The 21,062-nt window shown below is 35.4% G+C and overlaps 1 protein-coding gene across 1 annotated transcript; it reads left to right on the top strand.

Annotated features, from left to right (window-relative positions):
• Nucleotides 1-1,542: 1,542 nt before the first annotated feature.
• rgs8 (regulator of G protein signaling 8) lies at nt 1,543-19,034 on the top strand. Its single transcript, XM_051111829.1, has 6 exons — nt 1,543-1,733; nt 8,917-8,972; nt 9,448-9,552; nt 9,640-9,701; nt 16,000-16,166; nt 18,138-19,034. The coding sequence occupies exons 3-6, from the start codon at nt 9,452-9,454 to the stop codon at nt 18,330-18,332; spliced, it is 525 nt and encodes a 174-aa protein (XP_050967786.1). The 5' UTR covers nt 1,543-1,733; nt 8,917-8,972; nt 9,448-9,451; the 3' UTR covers nt 18,333-19,034.
• The last annotated feature ends 2,028 nt before the right edge of the window (nt 19,035-21,062 follow it).

Raw genomic sequence — 21,062 nt, 5'->3', positions numbered from 1 at the left:
CCACAATTTGTTTTCTCGTATGATGTGGCTAAATCGTATGAATTCGTACGACGTCACTCGTAGGTTTTTGTATGTTTTCTGTGAGGGGTAGGTTTAAGGGCGGTTTTAGGAGTGGTCATTCACATACAAATTTTCACAAAATGGGCTCGTACGAATTTGTACGAATTTGCTACCCATTAAATATGTACAAATTGCCGTGAGATCAGGTTGGCCTTTCTGAATGCAACATCTATGGCTCTGTGGACTTACAACGGCTGATTCCGTTAAGAAACCTTAGGGAGTTTCATTCGTCATTTTAGCTTTCAGAAAAGTGCTTGTGAGCATCCCCTTTCTGACCCCGTAGCAAACTTCTACCCGACAGTCAAAGCAGCATTACATCACAAAACTGTCGACTCAACAGAAGGGATTTAGGGTGCCGTTTAGGGCCATGGCCAGTAATATTAGCATTTATTTCAGTACATAAGTATTAAGCATTTCTTTGACAAAACACAGAACTCAAAGTAACCTCACCCCAGCATGTAACTTAATGCTAATGGAAATAAGACTGAATGAAAAATGGAAAAAGAAAAACATAAAGAGCAAAAATGAATTATTAGACTGTCCATTGTCCATTTTAATGGACATTTCCTCGACGATTAGTCATCAAGTGAGCATATCTGCTCAGCCTCAGAGAGGAAAGCTAATTCTATGCATGCAACAGCTGCTACACCAAAGGCCCATCGTCCTTGAGATCCCACAGTTTCATGCCCTTTGTGAGGCTATTTCACCAAATAATAAAAAACATGTTCATTACTGCAGATATTACTTCAAGTTGAGCATCCTCAGCCTTGTGGTGAAAATGCAAGGATGTAGTAGCATAGTTAGCAGTTAGTATCTTGATGCGTCTAAAGCATCTCCCTAAAACAGTGATTTGAATATTGTAGGTCTTTCTCAGCGGCAGTGCGTTCGCTTTCTTCAGTGAACAAGTTCTAATGAAGGTTTTGAATAGTTCAACTGCAACCTCCAATTCATGCAGCATGGCTGCTGTGCATTATTCACATGTGCCTGTATGTGTTCATAGAAGCGTCTAAGATGATACGACACTATTTCGAGGACATAATATGCCTCCAGTGGAGAGCTGAGAAAGCGGAGTACTCAAGCAGTCAGTCTACAGCCCATACTCAGATAAGAGCTATCAAATGAGGCCAGCATGTCCCCTTTTTCAACCCAGCAAGGATTTGCCACGGCGAGCGCGGGATGAAAAGGCGCCTTTGATGTCTACGCCGGCTTGATTTAGTCTCCTTGTTCCTCTCCTCAAAGGAACCCATTACCTCGGCCGAAACCTGCGTACTAGACCTGAAATTTCCCTCTGGTCTATGACATACATCCATGCAGAATAACAGTTTGACAGCGTGAGAGCTCACAACACAAACATGACACTGAAAAGCCTCGACGGAGCAAAACAAAACGGCATAGTAATGCCCTTTGAATCTCCGGAGAGACCAGTGTGTTGACAAAGCCTCTCCCTCTGCCTATTTTTCTCATCTCTCTCTCTCTCCCTCCTCTCTCTCTCTCTCCGGTTCCTCGCTCCCTCACGCTTTCACACCGATGAACACGCTGTGTGATGATTGCTACATGTGGGCAACAGTAGATATCTCTACACAAGAACAGAGCCACGCTAAACCCGTCGGATAAAGCAGCCTCTCCAGCCTGAATCAAAGAGCTGTCATCTACAACGGCAGTGAACTGTAAAGGTAAAGGCTCCATATTCATATCCCTGATCGATTGTTGCATAAGTTGCTCACACTGGCTTTGTGTGTCTAGGATATTTGTCATAGTGTACAGCTCTCACCATCTGTCCTCCTGTCATGTCTTCTCTTGTGTAGGGAATTGATTAAAACAAAGCAAAACAGACAATCTATTTGCCTTTCACATTGCAACATTTATGAATGATGGGAAGTGTCCAGTTTATTACATTTTGTTGTTTTATTTTGTTCCTGGTGTTGTTTTGTCTGTTATTTCATCTGTTTTTGCATAAATGCTGCATTATTTTTCATTATAAAGTGCAGAAAGATAGTACAAAATATTTCATATAGATTATTTGAGTTGTATCCAGAATACACATTATCAGTTACTCAGTTACTTTGTAACCTTAAAGTACACATTTTTTTAATTTTCTGACATGCACAATCAAAACTCTGTTTGTTGAAGGGATTGGGCAGCTAATCCATCTCTCCAGCAGTAGCTGTGAGGGCTTTGTAGGTTTGTAAATGTCAGCGAGGGGAAGTGACAGAGATGAGGAGAGACTTTGAAACACCCACACTCACCACCCACTGCTCTTTTTGAGACACACTGGAGATATGTTTCATTCTGCTGTACAGACAAAGCAACACAATTCATTTTTAAAGGCAATGCATGGATGGATATTATGATTATAACTTTGAAATACTGAACAAAGCACAGCATCTTAGTAGTTAAAATGAAGCTGGACGTGCAATGCACATAAAAATGTAATTTAGTAAAAAAACACTTTAGGAATGACATTTTGACATTACTTTATTAATAATACAACATTATTAAATTATAGAATGCAAAAATGTTTTAGTTAAAGCACATTCACATTTCTTTTTAATTAATCATTTTTATTATTTTGATTAATTTGGTTAATTCTAATTGATTGTGCGTGAACTACTCATCTGTAGAACCACATTGAATGTGCATGAATTTAAACACCTGTCACTGACACATTTCATCACCCTCCGCCCTCACCCTAAGGCAGGGTTATTATTGTTAACTAGGGAGGCGTTTACAGGACACAGTTTTCAACTAAAAACTAAAACTTGTTTGCTTGGGCCATTCATTTACACATATCAGCATTTTGGGGGCCTGAAAATGGAAACTTTTGAAAACGGGTTTCAACATGACAACGGTGACGTCATGAGTATGTGTATTACATGCTTTAAGTATTAAGTATGCACGCAGGCGCATAGTGTTTCTTTACAAAGTCACATCAACTACTACCCTGACATACATAATACAGCATTTTTAGACATTTTTTTTTACAAATCCATGCAAACGGTTGGGGATCATTTTAAAAACATTGTCATCTGCATGCAAAGGATGCAAAGGAAACACTTTTTCATTTTTAGTACACTGTTATTGTGTAAACGTATCCTCTAACTAAAACCATAAAACATATTTTTGATTTTTTTTTTTAAAGGTAACACTCTATTTTAAGGTGTCTTTATTACATGTTACATGTACTTACTATTATAATAATAATTAATTATGCATAATATATATATCAGCTAGTTGCAACATTAGGTTAATTGAAAAAACATGCATTATGTTCATTTGTTTAATATTTCATCAAAATTAAAAAATGTTATATTAGTAGTGTAGTGTTCTCATTTTACTGTACAAATCCATTATGCACATTTTACTTCAAAATAAATGTACAAAAAGCAGGTCATTTAATGTTTTATATAAGGTTTTCAAAGGGTTAGTTCACCTAAAAAATGAAAATTCTGTCATTAATTACTCACCCTCATGTTGTTCCAAACCCCTAAGACCTTTGTTCATCTTCAGAACACAAATTAAGATATTTCTGATGAATCCGAGAGCTGTGTGACCCTCCATAGACAGCAAGGGTCCTTCCACAGTCCATGGTGCTAGAGTGACACTGAAGAGAAAAATTGCTGAATAAAGTTATTATTTTTATTTCAGAAAATCAGAAAGCTCTGGGATCAAAAATATCTTAATTTGTGTTCTGAAGATGAAAGAATTTCTTACGGGTTTGGAACAACATGAGAGTGAGTAATTAATGACATAATTTTCATTTTTGGGTGAACTAACCCTTTAATGACTTAGTACGATGCATGATGAACTGAATCTTTTCTTTCCGCTGAACTAAATTTGGCATCATTGAATTGGGCCTGTTAGCAACAAGAGTGCGAATATTTTAAAACTGGACAGTGGCATTTGATAGTAAGTGTTCCTCGTATAACCCTGCTAATGCTTACTGTTCCTACCACTACCACATTCACACAATTGCAGTTCTGTCCAATTTGTCTGAATTATGGCCCATTTGGCGGAAGAGCCACTATGTGCTAACCTTTTTCAAACAGATGTCTCTCTGTCCCAGATTTAATGAGACCTCACACAGATAAGGAGCACTTATTCTCATTTTTCAGCATAATGTACAGCCAACACAAAATCGCGTTTAATAATTTATCCTAGAAAAGTGAAACAGGCCTTGCTGTTTTGAAGATATCTAAATAAAGCAACAGTGACCTTAACATCAGAGTTTTGTTGGACCGAATGTGATTTGACTAGACAGTAGTCGTCACGTTACATAGGTGAGGACCTCAAAGGACATTGACAAAAATAGACGTGAAAGAACCGTAGGTGGGCTGTAGCCCGGCGTTACCCTGCAACTGTCAAGGCAAAGCGTGAAACAGGGTGTAAATGAAGGTAATGTCTCCGGGGCACAGACACACCTTGCTATTATCATAATAAAGCATAATGCTGTGATAGTGTGAATTCACAAACGCTACGATTCTATTAAATGTATATATACGCTTTAATTATTTAATAATTTAGTTTACGTAACATTAGGTGCATCTCAGAGTGGCTCCTCACAAGCAGTTATCATTAAGTTACATGTGTGGAGCGTCTCAAACTCCATTTCTGCATATTGTTGTGAGTTTTGGTTTACTTATAAGATTCACCTGGGAACGCAACATGCGCCATTTCATCAGATTTGTAAGTTAAATAATTTATAAACCTACGCAAACACAGGAAAATATATTAGTATCTTTTTCTATATGCTAACGTTAACGGTTCGTCGCAATTTCAAAATAAAAGTTTAAACCCTCACTGAGTTTACACATTTTGATGTGCACATATTCAAGAAATTACTGTGGTTGTAGCATTTCTGTCGTATAGAAATGGCCAAATATTAAAGATTACATGGGCATTTGAATAAAATGTTGTTTAGTCAATGTTAAACAAGGATTAATTCATATTAAAGTGTAGTAAAGTGTACAAACAATTGTCAGGCCGTTGGCACCCTCTGCAGTCACTTGATATAATGCGTAATGTACATTAATGTAGACTCATTAATGTACAGTTTTGTTCAATAAAACCATATGATAACTTGCTTTTGATACTTGATTTTAACAAATTATTATTACCTCATTGTTATTATATATGTATTTTAAGTCATTTTAAAGGCGATATTGTTCACTTATATTTTTATTACCACAAACTAATATTTATAATTATCCGATTACTCGATGAATTGTCAGAATAATTGACCGATTACTCAATTAACAAAATAATCGTTAGAGATTCACACTGATGCCATAGAAGAACCATTTTTGGGTTTCCCAAAAACTGAAAAACGTATAATTTTCATAGTAAAAGAACTTTTTAATACCCTAAAGAATCTTTTCTCACTATTATATTTTTTAAAATAAAGATTCCAAAAAGGGGTTTCGCAGTGATTTATTTCCATAGAACTATTTCCCATAGTTCTATTTCCCATAGAACCTCATTAAACAGTTGTTTTTCGTAATGTGAAGAACATTTTAATAATCTAAAGAACCGTCTTCCATTAAAAAGAACGTTTTGCACAAAGGAAAACTTGACTCTTCTGTAGTTACATTGTGTGCTAAGACTGACAGAAAATGAAAAGTTGTGATTTTCTAGGTCGATAAGGCTAGGAACTATACTCTCATTTCGGCGTAATAATCAAGGAACTTTGCTGCAGTACCATGGGTGCAGCAGGCGCAATGATATTACGCAGCGCCTGCTTCATTTTTCATCAGTCTTTGTACACAATGTAACTACAGAAGAGTCAAGTTTTAAATAGGAAAAATATCGAAACTCTTTGGTCATTTTTGAGCGAACGGTCTAATCGAATTCAATGATATATGCTAAGCTATGCTAAAAGTGCTACCGCCAGACCCGGAGATCGACTGAATGGATTTGAAAACGGTAAAATTCCAACCCTAGGGGAGTTGGAAAATGAGCCTATTTTTTCTTTTTTCTTTTTTTTTTTTTTTAAAGTGGAGTGTTCCTGATGGTCTCCTACCCTGGCCAAGTTGGTCTGTTTTGATGTTTTTTGAAGAGTTTTGAGTATTTTTAAGATATTCTGTCTTAGAAATCAGTTTGGCCAGATTGGAAGACCAGTTTAAACCAGCTAAGACCAGCAAACCAATTCAAACTGGTACGAATAAGCTTGGCAGATTTCACCCCAACATTTACATTTAATCATTCAGCAGATGTTTTCACCCAAAGCGACTTGACAAATGAGGAACATCACAAGCAATTTATTATACATGAGTCAACATATGTTGTCTGTAAGCGTTGCTGAAGTACTTTGATGGTTAAGTATTTTAGGCTCTCTCAGGGTTAAATATTTACCTTGTCTATTCCAGAACGTGGAAAGCAAAAACTAATTTTACCCTGGTAAAAGCAACTGCATTATTTTTTAACATGGACAAGCCAAAGAGCCTGAAATTCAAAAATAGCAAGAGCGAGGGTAGAAGATCAGATGGCATAACACATTGAAAGTGGGTAGAGGAGTCTCAGCGGGAAACCTGACATCTCACTGAGCTCCATCAGACAGTAACTCTACAGGGACCTTCACATGTTCTACTGAGCACGAGGGTGTGGCGCGCTTTTTATGAGATGAGCTGTCTGTGAGGGAACCCTCAAAATCAATGTGGCAGTTTTCAAATTATTGATTTGTCATTGATTATCTCAAAATTTAATTTTATCTTTTGTTTAACATTCTGATTATGCTGTCCTGCAATGAAATATATTTTCAGCAGTGCATACTTAACTAAACAAACTAAAATTCAGCATTTGGGAGTTTCACTCCAGCCCATTAGCATCCTATTTAAATGCAAGACAGGACCCACAAGTATGAAATTACTCCGAGCACAGAAACTCAGATCCCGACATCAAAGACAAATTGAGAATATTAAATTGGCGAACCCTCACAAAAAGGGAAGCAGAAAGTTAGCCCTGTTTTTATTTCACTCGGCATCTCATGATCATTTTATAAGGATGAGACATCAGAGTATCTTTTAGTTAGCAAACTCCCTGTAGCTCCATTTGTGCTGCATGGCTGCATAGAACATGAACTGGCTTCTCCCTGCCTAGATGGATTTGTCAGTGCATTTTATAAATAGCATGGCACGTGTTCACTTCCAGTACAAGGAAATGAAGAATAACCCTCAAGCATCCAGCGCATCACTAAAATATTCCCATCTTGAGAGAATTCTGATTGTTTAGACAGACTGTAATTAGAATACGTATCATAATTCCTGCGAGGCCTCACCAGAAATAGTTTAGTGCGTCCTATTAGCAACACGCAGCTTATAAACAGTGTTGGGCATGTTACTTAAAAGTAATTAGTTATGGCTAACTAGTTATAGCTACTAGTTACTTCTCACAAATAGTAACTGAGATACTGAGATACAACAAAGTACCAGGGAAAGTAACTATTGTGTTACTTAAAAAATAAATAAATAAATAAATAAATATATATATATATATATATATATATATATATATATATGTGTCAAATATGTCAAATAACTTGGATGCCCCCAGTATTAAATATGTTAAATGAAATTTAAATGAAATTATATATCACCAGATATATAAAGCTTTATGGCCCAGTTTTTAAATATCTAAATGTACACTTAGCATCAGTCAGTCAAGCATTATAATATGACATTATGATAGCATTAACCTTCAGTAATTAGAACTTTAGAATAACCATGTACTGTATGAATCCATATTTGTCATAATGACTGCACAACACTGGTGGTGGTGCTTCAGATATTGTTTGTAATTTAGTGTTTCTATAAAAAAAGAGGAAAAAACTAAAGATAATACTGAAAAGATAACCAGCAGTTCCTAAAAACTGAAGAATTCCAAAGGAACTCTGTTATTTTGACAGGAAAATACAGCAAAGAATATCGTTTACATGTAGCGTGTCAGTTCTGCATGGTATATATGACTCTCTAGCTCTGTATCTTTCTTTGCGTGTGTGAGACAAAGCGACGGCTAGTCGCGTGCCTTCACACTTGAGTTTAGGGTTCGTCAAATACAGGTATGCTGCGCATCCATTCAGATGAACTGAAAAATAAAATTATAATATTATTATAATAAATTATAGTACGACCATATTGTCAGTAATGGTAACGGCGTTGTAACGGGGGAAACAGTAATTCGTTTGATTACTCGTTACTAAAAAAATAACGCTGTTAGTAAAACCGTTCATTTATAACGCAGTTATTCACATCACTGCTTATAAATAACATAAAATACCTTTAATTGTTAGTCATATTATTAAACACCTTTAATGAAATGAACTTCAATACCAAAGCTGATTTTAATAAGCAAGCACACAGATTAAATTGAAGTATACCTTCTCTTTAATATCCATGGTAGACGTACGTTAAGCTTTTCTGATTTCCATCAAAGTGCACGGTAACACGAAGTCCTGTTTTTTATACATTACTCATGCATTACTCATGCCTATTAGTGTATGTGGCGCAATTTATGATCCTTCAGAAGCAGAAGAAATGGTCAGTTTCATGCAGTGTTCCCAATTAAAAATAACTAAATGAGAAAGCAATAGGTTGCATCAGCCTCATAGGTTGAAATAATAAGAGAGTGATGTTTTTTGGGAGGGAAATGTTCCTTTAGAAGAACTGAACGTGCCCGGAACTGCAGGTGCAATAACAAGCAAAATAACGTGAGTCTTATGTTGGTCCAAATGTTTTATGCTGCATCAAGGGAAAAGGTGGCATCTGGCATGCTAGTAATTGTGAACCATGGGAATAGTGATTAACAAAATATGCTCACTGAGGAGTGGTATATATATACATGTGTAAATCTTTTTGATTTTCACAGGCAAATCAGCTCCACAGTACAACCGACGAGAAGAAACTGCATTGCGAGGACATTCAGTGAGTATCCACTTATCTTGTCATTCACGTAAGAGTTAATGTGCGTATGTCTCGTTCTTTCGCTGTCTGTCGCTGTCTCACTCTCTGCCCTGATTGATTCTTCTATGATGTAAATATACAAGCAGAATCCATGATAATGCCTTATTTGAGGGCCAGGTGCACTGCTGCATTTCAATGATTCACATTTTGAAGGAATATTCATGTATACAATACGGTGAATCCACATCTTCAGATAATTACTGAACATTGCAATGGTGTGTTGTATAATGCAGGCTCATGGTAACGTCTGCGAGCATCACTACAATCTAATCAAACAGGCTATTATGCACACCTGAGCTGTTATTATTATCTGTAATTTGTACGTTCTAAAAATAGCTCATCGCCGGTCTCTTATGAATACACTAATGTCATCGACAGCTGCTAATCTCTTGTTGGTTAAGACGGCTTTGTCTTTGTTGTCTTTCCTCTTTGTCAGGGCCATGAAAACTAGACTAGGGTGCCTGTCTAACAAATCAGACTCATGCAGCGATTTTTCAGAATTCCTGCCTCCTGCTCAGGAGAGATCCACAAGATACTTGAAGTGAGTATTATGTTAATTTAATAAAAAAGAAAGGAAGACTGTTCGTTGGCTCTTATAACTGTAGCTGATCATGTTTGGCTGTCTCAGGTTATCCACGGATGAAGTGACCAGATGGGCAGATTCATTTGACGCTCTGCTCTCCAATAAATGTAAGTCATTTTACACTTGATTATGTGTGTGTCTGAACTATTGAGCATATTTGGGCGATTGTTCAATCAGGGACACTTTGGAATACTTTAAATTAAATTTCACCTACCCACATTTTATCTATGTTGAAATATTTAGCACATGTAACTATTCAGTAATAAAATGTATAATTGTATAAAAATTTTAAATAAGCTATATGTATATAATTGTAGAAATATTTCTTAAATAAATCTCTATTAAAAAATCTTAAAATTAATAATTATTTAAATTTTTTTTTTTTTTTTTGGAAACAAGTACAAAGTGAAATATTTTATACAAATTTTTAGCTTGTTATAAATGCACTTAATAGACTGGTATAAGATCAAAATAGTGACATATTGATAAAGCTAACATTTCAACACTCTTACAATTAATAATAAAGAGACAGATAATAGTTTAAGCTATTATAAATATAATGATTTAAATGTACTTTAAAGTAAAACGTTTAATTTGACACTAAAACAAAGTTGTTGTTTTTTAAAGCGTACTTATTAAGTGCATTAAGAAACTGTCATGTAAGTGTATACTCTAAAAAATGCTAGGTTAAATACAACTCAGCACTGGGTAAAATATGAAAAAAACCCAGCGATTGGGTTAAATGTTTAACCCAACCTTCTGGGTAGTTTTATTTACCTACTAGTGTTCAGCAATTACTATATGGCTGGTTTAAAATGAAACAAAATAGGTTGTAAATTAAAATAATTACAAATAATTTCTAGAGGCATCAACAAAAATCAAAAAATGAACATTTATTAGTAAGCTATTAAAAAATGTTTATTATTTAATTATTTATTCAATTTATTAATAATATTAATTTATTGAAAATATTAATAAATGCTCACATCCAATATATTTTGGGTTCATTTTAAGCAAGAAATATATTAATTTTTGAGCTAAATAAAACTACCAAGAAGGTTGGGTTTGTCCATATTTCACCCAGTGCTGGGTTGTTTTTAACCCAGCATTTTTTAGTGATACTCTCTTTGAGTATACTTAAATGGTATTTTATTTTATTAATATTATATTATTTGCAAGTACTGTTTAAAAATACTTTTAAGACTTGAATTACATATGAAGTGCACATTCAACACAATTAAGCAAACTTCTTTTTTCCACAAGGTGTGAAATGCAACGACTGTGTATTCCTTGAGTGTACTTAGGTTCCCTTTAAATTTTCTTTCCCCCCATAAATTCACTCTAATGTACAAATAAAAAGTTTCCCTAATTCAAAAATCACTGATTAACATTGATGCTCATTTTAATCTAAATAGGAGCATATTATAAAGCAATAAGAAGCCGTGGTTTACAATGAATTTATAACAGATAAGGGGCATTGTTAGGCACGATGCAAACTGGAGTGCCTAAAACCCATTAGCGTTTATAAATTCACTGTAAACCATGGTTTCACGGGGCTTGTTGCTTTTATAAAACGGATATTCTATATGCGTAGTAAGGTTTCACAAAATGACTGACGGCAGAAGGTCTGGGAACTTTGGCCGCTTTGAATGGCCAAGGCCCGCCCAAGAGGCCATATGACTGAGAGGTAAAGCAACCAATCACGTTTCGTTTTGTGTCGCATCATGTTTAGGGGAGTGGAAATGTCGCCACAATAACAGACCGGTGTGTAAAAGTCTGACATCTGTCAACAGTCCGTAGGCGTGCTGTCTAAGGCTGAGACTACGGAAATCAAGTGTAATAATATTAATTAAAACATTATTCTTTCGCCAAACAATCAAGTTCCTCAGAAACAATGTTTAAACATATGCCATACACCTTTATACAAACATACACCTTTGTTTACATCTGTGTTGCTCGGCAACCACTTTTTTGCAACCACAACTGTTTCTGAGGAACTACATTACTTTGCGTCGTGTCTAACAACGCCCCGTAGCTGTTATAAATTCACTGTAAACCACAGCTTCTTGGGGCCTTATTGCTTTATTCTTCAGCCAAATAATGTAGTTCCTCAGAAACAGTTGTGGCTGCAACAAAGTGGTTGCCGAGCAATACACAGATGTAAACAAAGGTGTACGTTTGTAGTTATTTGAACACGGCTCAACCAATCAGAATCAAGGACCGGAACTGTCCGTTTTATACTATAGATTTTAACACTGTTCACCAGCCACACTCCAATACATTCTTAAAGCATATGTTTGTATTAAAAAAGATGTATTATTATGCTATATGTTGTCCCAGTATTATTAGACTTGCTTAAAACTTTTGTTCTTGGCTAGTCGGTCATTTGCATTTCTGTAGTTCTGCCATGATATGGTTCACCAGCAACTTATGTAAGACGCTTTCCATATTAATGTGAAGGACGCCATTTCCCTGTGAGTCACGCGTTTGGCTGTGACTTCTCTTGTCGATTGCTCACAAAATGACAGGCCTTATTTCCTCAGGCTTAATTCCAGCTTCAATTAAAACTGTGTGTATGTGTGTGTGTGTCTTTTCCTGAATCTCACAGTACTGACACCTCAGACGTGCCACAAATAGCCTCTCTCAGTGCTGTTAACAGGACATTTGTTCATGCTAAAGACTTCTGAAATCTGTCAAGAGTAGTACTCAGAAACGATAGACAGCAACCATTCAGATGGCATTTATTAGCAGAGCTTGGTAACCCTGAGAGAAACCCCTAACGATAGAAACTCATCCCACCTGGTTATACCATAAACATGACTGATACCTCAAATCATGTGACTTGTTGAGAGCTGTTTTGTTTTCTAAATGATCATATTTATACTGGCTTTCAACTACACTGTAAAAAACAATTTGTTGAGTCAACTTAAAATAATTTGTAACCTGGCTGCCTTAAAATTTTAAGTTTAAGTGACAACTTAGATATTTAAGTTAAATCAACTTAAAATTTTAAGGCAGCTGGGTTACTTACCCATCTGTTAAGTTTAGCAAACACAAATATCTTAGTTGTTATATAGTAAAACTTAACATTTCAAGTTGACTAAACTTATTTTAGTTGACTGGACTTAATTTTAAGGCAGCAGGGTAACAAATTATTTTAAGATGGCTCAACAAATTGTGTTTTTCATTTTTTACAGTGTAGTGGATGATAAAACACTGAAGCAACTACTTGGTACACCGTAGCAAGTGTGCTTAATTATATTGAATGTGCGCTTGTAGTGTACTTCAAGTTTTAAGAGTATAAAAAATTGTACTTGCAGATCATTTTAATAAAATAAAAGGCCACTCAAAGAGATTATTTTCATGTTTCTTTTAAAAGTATGCTAAAATGTACTTTTTTTCACAAGAGAACCAAAAACACTCTAGTTTTAGCGTATATGAGATATGAATACCGCACAACCAAATAGATCTTATCACATAATATGGCTAACAAAGCACGAAAACTCATTGTCCTACTGAATCACAAAACTGTGTTGATGTAATGATGATGATATAATGATAATAACGGATGTTATGTCTTTCACTGACTGTTATGGCTGTGTCTTTCACTGACTGTCAATTAATTACTAGTGTATGCTGGGTAAAATCTTCCCTTCAGGTAGCACAATCTGTTAAAAGCATTTCAGATAAATGCCTTCCTGTGTCCAACAGAGCTGGATACGTGCTTAGCAGAAAATCAGTTTTAAAAGAAAAGAAAAAAAAAAAAAAAAAAACAATGGCCACGCTAAAGGAGAACATTTTGTTCCCTTGTCAGCAGGAGAACATTTTGCCTCTGTACTGCCTCTTGATTGTCCTTTCATTGAATTTCCCGAGAAGCACTATTGTCTCATTTACCCACCCTGCTGTTTATATGGACTTTAACTGTATCCAGGAGAAGCCTACCTTACACAAAAAGAATACAGGGTTAAAAAAAATGTGCCTTACAGCACAAAAGACCATATGATGATCATAAAATATGTTTAACCCAGGCTCATTGAAAAAACATGCCCGTGGCGACATTTTTGCCAAACACTTTATATATGCTGCTTCTTGCACATTTCGTGACACATTCAGAGTGAAATGTGCAGTGACTGGTGCTAAAAGCTTGTTCAGTTTTATCTGGAATAGATTAATGTGAATCTGTCAGCGTTTCATAACATTGGTTGTAGTACAATCGCACCTGTTCAGAAGTAAAGTGTCTGGTGAATCATACTAAAATAATGCTCTGTTGTGTTTGAATGTAATGTATCATTTACATTAAACCCAACCCTAAACCTAACCGATAGTGTTAAAAGCAAACAAAGTGCATTTGCTGAAGCAACCATGCCATTTTAGTTTTCTTCCACAAGTCTTTGGGTTCTTTTATTATGAGTGCACTGCTGTATCAGGTGAGCTACAGAGCAAATTTACTATGTCAGAAAAGCCATACATCTGAAGCTGGTTATGATGGAAGTGTCACAATGTATGAGTTTACACATAATGCACCATGGTAAAATGTTTTGAGGTCATAACATTGTGTGTGCAAGGAACCACACAAATATATATCATTATTTGTGTTAAAGTTCACCCAAAAATGAAAATTAGCCCATTATTTACTCATCCTCCAAGCAACCTAGGTGTATATGACTTCTTTCTTTCAGACGAATCCAATCAGAGTTATATTAAAAATTATCCTGGCGCTTCCCAGCTTTAGAATGGCAATGTTTCTCTTCATCAGTCCAAAACAAGTCCAAAAAAGTGCATCCATCCATAATATAAAGTGCCTCACATAGCTCTGGAGGGGGTGAATAAAGGCGAATCGTAGAGAATCGAGCCATATCTAAAACATAATAATCACTTTAAGCTTGCGCCAACTGGTCGTACACAGAAGCAGCTCCGGGCGGATGATGTAACATGTTGGTGTTGCTCATGCGCTGCTCAGAAGTGACGAACACAGACGTGCCATTGAGAAACCAAAGCAAAACAACAGGCAGGAATTAGAAGTTCAAAACATGGAATTGTAAAGAAAAATGTTGGAGGATTTTGATATAAACCAAGAGGAGACTGGTTTTCCTTTGCTAAAGTAAGGAAACTTTGCTTCCTTTGCTCCTGTGAAAAAACGCTGGTTTGCGCGAGACTCACTGGAGCATGCGCAACACCGATGTCTTACGTCATCTGCCTGGAGCTGTTTCCACATAGAACCAGTTGGTGCAAGCTAGATTAAAGTGATTCTTGTGTGTTGAATATGGATATTTTTCGAACAACAACGCATTGATTCACTACAGGAGGCCTTTATTCACCACAAGGAGCCATGTGAAGTACTTTTTTATTATGGATGGATGTACTTTATTGGACTTGTTTTGGACTGATGAAGAGAAACACCCGTCTATGCCATTCTAAAGCTTGGAAGTGCCAGGAAAATTTTTTAATATAACTCCGATTGGATTCGTCTGAAAGAAGGAAGTCATATACACATACTGTATGATGGCTGGAGGGTGAATAAATAATGGGCTAATTTTTATTTTTGAGTGAACTTGAAGTTGTTCCTGCCACTGGCATTTACTTCAGTTGGAACCTGCAGTGATTTGTATTTAGAGGTACAGTTTTGTAGTTTTTTCACAGTGTAGGTAGAGGCACGTTTTTCCAGTGTTTCTATAATGTCTCATTTGAAACACATCACAAATGTGACAGAAAATAAAAGTTTTTGGTGTAGCAGGTGAGCTACACAGCAAGTTTACTGCATCAGACAAGGCATATGAAACTAGTTATGTGATGTAAATGTCAAAATGTATTAGTTTACACATCATGCACTATGATAAAATGTTTTAAGGTCATAAAATTGTATGTGTGAGGAACCACACGAAAAATAAGTCTTATTAATCAATAATCTGCCCTTTTAATCATTATTTGTGTTAAAATAATTGTGTTTTGTATTTACACAATGTAGGTAGAAGCACATTTTTCACGTTTTTGTAATCTCTCATTTCACAAATGTGACAAAGAAAGGAAATTTTTTGATGTACCAGGTGAGCTACAGAGCATGTTTACTATATGTCAAAAAAAGCCATACATATGAAGCTGGTTATGTAATGCAAATGTATTAGTTTACACATCATACACTATGGTAAAATGTTTTGAGGTCATAATGTACATGTGAGGAACCACACAAAAATAAGTCTTTATTAATAAATAATCTGCCTTTTAAATCACTATTTGTGTGAATATAATTGTGTGATTTGTATTCATAGGCAGAGATTTGTAGGTAGAGGCACGTTTTTGGGAAGCGTTTCCTGTATCCGGCATATGGCATACTAGACATGACAAAGATATATTGGTTTTAATATAGTAAGATGTTTATCTATAATCTTCTTCATCTTTATTTCATAGATGGTTTGGCAGCCTTCAGAACCTTCCTCAAAACAGAGTTCAGTGATGAAAACATCGAGTTCTGGTTGGCTTGTGAGGACTATAAAAAGATCAAATCCCCTGCTAAGATGATGTCTAAGGCCAATAAGATCTACAAAGAATTTATTGACGTTCATGCACCCAGAGAGGTATGTCGACTGCTTCTATAAAACCATAGCAACTACACCTGGACATACAGTACCCTTATGGGTACTATATGTTCATTACTGCTTGAGAGGAATTTGTTTGAATCACCAGAGCTATACATAATTACAAAGCGTATATTAAAGGAGAAGTCCACTTCCAGAACAAAAATGTACAGATAATGTACTCACCCCCTTGTCATCCAAGATATTCATGTCTTTCTTTCTTCAGTCATAAAGAAATTATGTTTTTTGAGGAAAACATTTCAGCATTTTTCTCCATATAATAGACTGATATGGTGCCCCAAATTTGAACTTCCAAAATGCAGTTTAAATGGCTTCTCCTTTAAACACACTTTAATCATATGCAATGTTTGCAGACATTAAAGCTAGTACATGAACAAAGGTCTTACGGGTTTGGAACGACATGAGAATGAGTAATTAATGACAGAATTTTTATTTTTGGATGAATTGTTCCTTTAAGATAGTGTGTATATATACTATTAAAGGAGAAGTCTACTTTCAAAACAGAGACTCATATAATGTACTCACCCCCTTGTCATCCAAGGTGTTCACGTCTTTCTTTATTCAGTCGTAAAGAAATTACATTTTTTGAGGAAAACATTTCAGCATTTTTCTCCATATAATGGACTGGTATGGTGCCCTGATTTTAAATTTCAAAAAGGCAGTTTAAATGCTGCTTCAAACGATCCCAAATGCAGTTGTAAACTATCCCAGCAGAGGAAGAAGGGTCTTATCTAGTGAAACGATCGGTTATTTTAATAAAAAAAATGTTTAAATACTTTTTAACCTCTTTAACACTTCTCTTGCCTTTTCTCCCTGAACTCTGTGTATTCTGACTCAAGACAGTTAGGGTATGTCGAAAAACTCCAATTGTATTTTCTCCCTCCACTTCAAAAATCATTTCAAAATCATCCTACATTGCTGCAGAAGTACTGACCCAGTCTTTGCAAAGTGAACATGCAAAGATCAAACACCCTTAACAAAAAAGGTAAAACAGCGATATACGACAATTTCGAAGTTGAGGGAGAACATGAGATGGGAGTTTTTCGACATACCATAACTGTCAAAACATACAAAAACAGTCCAGCCAGAGTAAGACAAGACGAGGGTTTGGCATTAAAAAGTATATAAATTGTATTGTTTTTATTTAAATAACCGATCGTTATGCTAGATAAGACCCTTCTTCCTTGGCTGGGATCTTTACAACCGCATTTGGGATCGTTTGAAGCCACATTTAAACTGCATTTTGGAAGTTCAAAATTGGGGCACCATATCAGTCCATTATATGGAGAAAAATGCAGAAATGTTTTCCTCAAAAAACAAAATTTCCTTACGACTGAAGAAAGAAAGACATGAACATCTTGGATGACAAGGGGGTGAGTACATTATATGTGAATCTTTGTTTTGGAAGTGGACTTCTCCTTTAACGTTACAGGTTTATAATATAAACTAAACGTTTTATAAAAACCATACTGTTTTTAATTGCTTATACTGTATAACGCACTTCCGAGTTTGAGACCTGTGCTAGAAAGACGTTTCCGCCCTCGGAGTTTGTACTTTAGCACCACCTACGCTCAGTTCTTCCCTGGCTTCAAACCTGAAGATCATCTTCTTGTTTAGCATGACCTTCAGAGACTTTGTGATTCACTGCTTGTTATTTGGGTAGCACAGCCCTGTCCTTAAGCATCCTGACTGTGTGGGTCACAGAAAATACAAATAGCTTCTTCAAGACAGGACGTACCTACCAAATGCTCAGACACACGAAATGAATAAAATTTGTAACAGATCAGAAGCGTGAAACACGATTACCAGAGATAGTGAGAGTTTTTGTGTGAAGTTCAACGACCGTTTATTTTCTCATTATTTTGGCTTTGCCAAACATTTGTTTGATTCAAAGAAGTGACAAAGAGCGATTGTAGAATTTAATATTCTCTAATTCTTTTATCTCCAAAGGTTAACATAGACCACAGGACCAGAGAGGAAACCAAACAGAGGCTTCTGGAACCAACTCCCAACAGTCTCAATGAAGTCCAAGCGAAAGTGTACAGCCTCATGGAGAAAGACTCCTATCCTCGGTTTATAAGGTCAAAGATCTATCAGGACTTATTGAACAGGACACAGATATACTGTCAGAGGAAATCTGTTTAAAAGTGAATGTCTTATTGCTTGCCTGGTTAGATGATATTGAGATAATAAAGCAGACTTTAATTGTAATATATAGCATAGTCTGTGTGTTTACAAAATAATTAGATGAGAATAATCAAATAAAAAGGTCAAAAGACAAACTAGTTCCTTGCTAGTTTGTGCATCTGAACTTAAACACGACCCTGTACTGTGCTTCTTCGCCCAGTTCTATTTGTAAAGTGGCTATATTCTCTCCCTTCGATTGTAATAGAATGGTCAATGTTTCCTCTGAATGCTGGCAAGCATGTAAATGTGAATCAGTCTCTACATGGGTAATATGTAAGAGTAGAGTATAATAATTTATTTTTCTTATCTTCAATGTAACTTGTGTACACATTAACACTGATAGATTTCGATAAAGCAACTTCAGACATGCCTGCTGTGTTATTGCATGCAGCCTCGGCCTTCAAACATCTCTCATTGATACTTTTCCCTTAAAATCTACATCTAAAAATACTTTGATCCCACACACATACGCACACTGAATATATTTATTTTTTTCTCTGAAGAAGTGATATTTTTAATGTAACATTTATGTTGTTGTTTTTTTTTTGTTGTTGTTTATTAATTTATTTAAGCTTATTCTTTCACATGTTGATGTTCTGATGGTTTACAATGACATGTTTTTGTGATGATACTAGATCAAGTAAAGCATGTCACTTCGAACAGTGTTGGTTTGTGTTTTTTTTGGCTGAAAATATTGTGTTGTCTGTTTGAATGCTTGTCAAGCTGCGTTTCTTTAATTATCTTGGAAATGTAATAATACAAACTGATTTTAATATACATTTTCATCTGTTTTGCAGTCACACACAACAGGTTTAAAAGTTCAAAGTTTCCTTTTTCACATTCACAATGGAACTAAAGAAAGGAAAAGTGTTGTATTTGCTTTGAGGGAGAAACTGTAAAGAGAAAATGGAATAAGTGTGATTTATTTTACTTTTATTTTACTATAAATGCTGTAAAAGTGCAATGCTAATGGAATAGTTCACCCAAACAGGAAAATTTGCCATCAGAATGAGAGTCCAAACAGCTGATAAAAACATTACAATAATGCACAAGTAATCCACATGGCTCCAGTCTATCAATTAATGTCTTGTGATGTGAAAAGCTGTGTATTTGTCAACTCCATCATTAAGGCGTTTTACCTGTAAACCATTCCTTTTGGGCAAAATATGAGTCCATAATCCATGCTGCTTATGGATTATTATAATGCTTTTATTTGCTGTTTGGACTCTCATTCTGATGGCACCCATTCACTGCATAGGATTAGTTGGTGAAAAAGTGATGTAATGCTACAGTTGAGGTCAAAAGTTTACATCCCCCATTCAGTATCATTAAAAATGTTAATTATTTTACCAAAATTTGAGGGATCATACAAAATGCATGTTATTGTTTATTTAGTACTTACCTGGATAAGACATTTCACATAAAAGATGTTTACATATAGTCCACAAGAGAAAATAATAGTTGACCCGGTTCAAAAGTTTATATCCCCTTGATTCTTAATACTGTGTTGTTACCTGAATGATCCACAGCTGTGTTTGGTTGTTTATGAGTCCCTTGTTTGTCCTAAACAGTTAAACTGCCTGCTGTTCTTCAGAAAAATCCTTCAGGTCCCACAAATTCTTTGGTTTTCCAGGATTTCTTGTGTATTTGAACCCTTTCCAACAATGACTGTATGATTTTGAGATCCATCTTTTCACACTAAGGACAACTGAGGGAGTCATATGCAACTATTACAGAAGGTTCAAAAGCTCACTGATGCAGCGGAAGGAAGCATGATGCATTAAGAGCCGGGGGGTGAAAACTTTTTGAATTTGAAGATCAGGGTAAATTTAACTTATGTTGTCTTCTGGGAAACATGTAACTATCTTCTGTAGCCTCTGAAGGGTGGTACTAAATAAAAAAAATATGATATTTATGTAAAATAAGAAAAATGCACACATCTCCATTCGATTCAAAAGTTTTCACCCCTTGGCTCTTAATTTTTGGTTTTTCCTTCTGGAGCATCAATGAGCGTTTGAACCTTCTGTAATAGTTGTATATGTGTCCCTCAGTTGTCCTTAGTTTGAAAAGATGTATCTCAAAATCACACAGTCATTATTGGAAAGTTCAAATACACAAAAACTGTTGAAAAACTAAAGTTGTTTCACCTGAAGAATTTTTCTGGAGAACAACAGGCAGTTCAACTGTTCAGGACAAACAAGGGACTCATGAACAGCTATCACTAAACAAAAAAACACAGCTGTGGATCATTCACATAACCACACAGTATTAAGAATCAAGGGGATGTAAACTTTTGAACTGGGTCATTTTTATAAACAAAACTTTTATATAATATATATATTTTTTAATAAACTATTATTTTCTCTTGTGGACTATATGTAAACATCTTTTATGTGAAATATCTTTTTCAGGTCAGTATTAAATTAACAATGACATGCATTTTGTATAATTATTTTGGTAAAATAATTTACACTTTGCAGATTCTGAAAGGGGGATGTAAACTTTTGACCTCAACTGTAAATTTCTCCAAAACTGCTTTAGCAAATTTTTTGGTTGAAAGCTTAAATTGAGTAGCTTACTTAAACTAATCACTGAGGTGATTTGTAAGATGCTCAAGAATAGAAATCCATTCAGAAACAAAATCCACGTTCCTGCATTTTATAGTGTGGCATAATAGAATACTCTAGA

This window comes from Labeo rohita, chromosome 6 (assembly GCF_022985175.1).
Source record: "Labeo rohita strain BAU-BD-2019 chromosome 6, IGBB_LRoh.1.0, whole genome shotgun sequence".
NCBI classification, from domain to species: Eukaryota; Metazoa; Chordata; class Actinopteri; order Cypriniformes; family Cyprinidae; genus Labeo; species Labeo rohita.
This window is presented reverse-complemented; position numbering and strand designations above follow the sequence as displayed.

What these genes read in the sequence shown, in the direction of transcription:
- rgs8 (XM_051111829.1), top strand. Translation starts at nt 9,452, where the DNA reads ATGAAAACTAGACTAGGGTGCCTGTCTAACAAATCAGACTCATGCAGC. An exon ending in AGATCCACAAGATACTTGAA is followed by an intron (nt 9,553 to 9,639) that starts GTGAGTATTATG and finishes TGGCTGTCTCAG; the next exon opens with GTTATCCACGGATGAAGTGA. An exon ending in CGCTCTGCTCTCCAATAAAT is followed by an intron (nt 9,702 to 15,999) that starts GTAAGTCATTTT and finishes TTTATTTCATAG; the next exon opens with ATGGTTTGGCAGCCTTCAGA.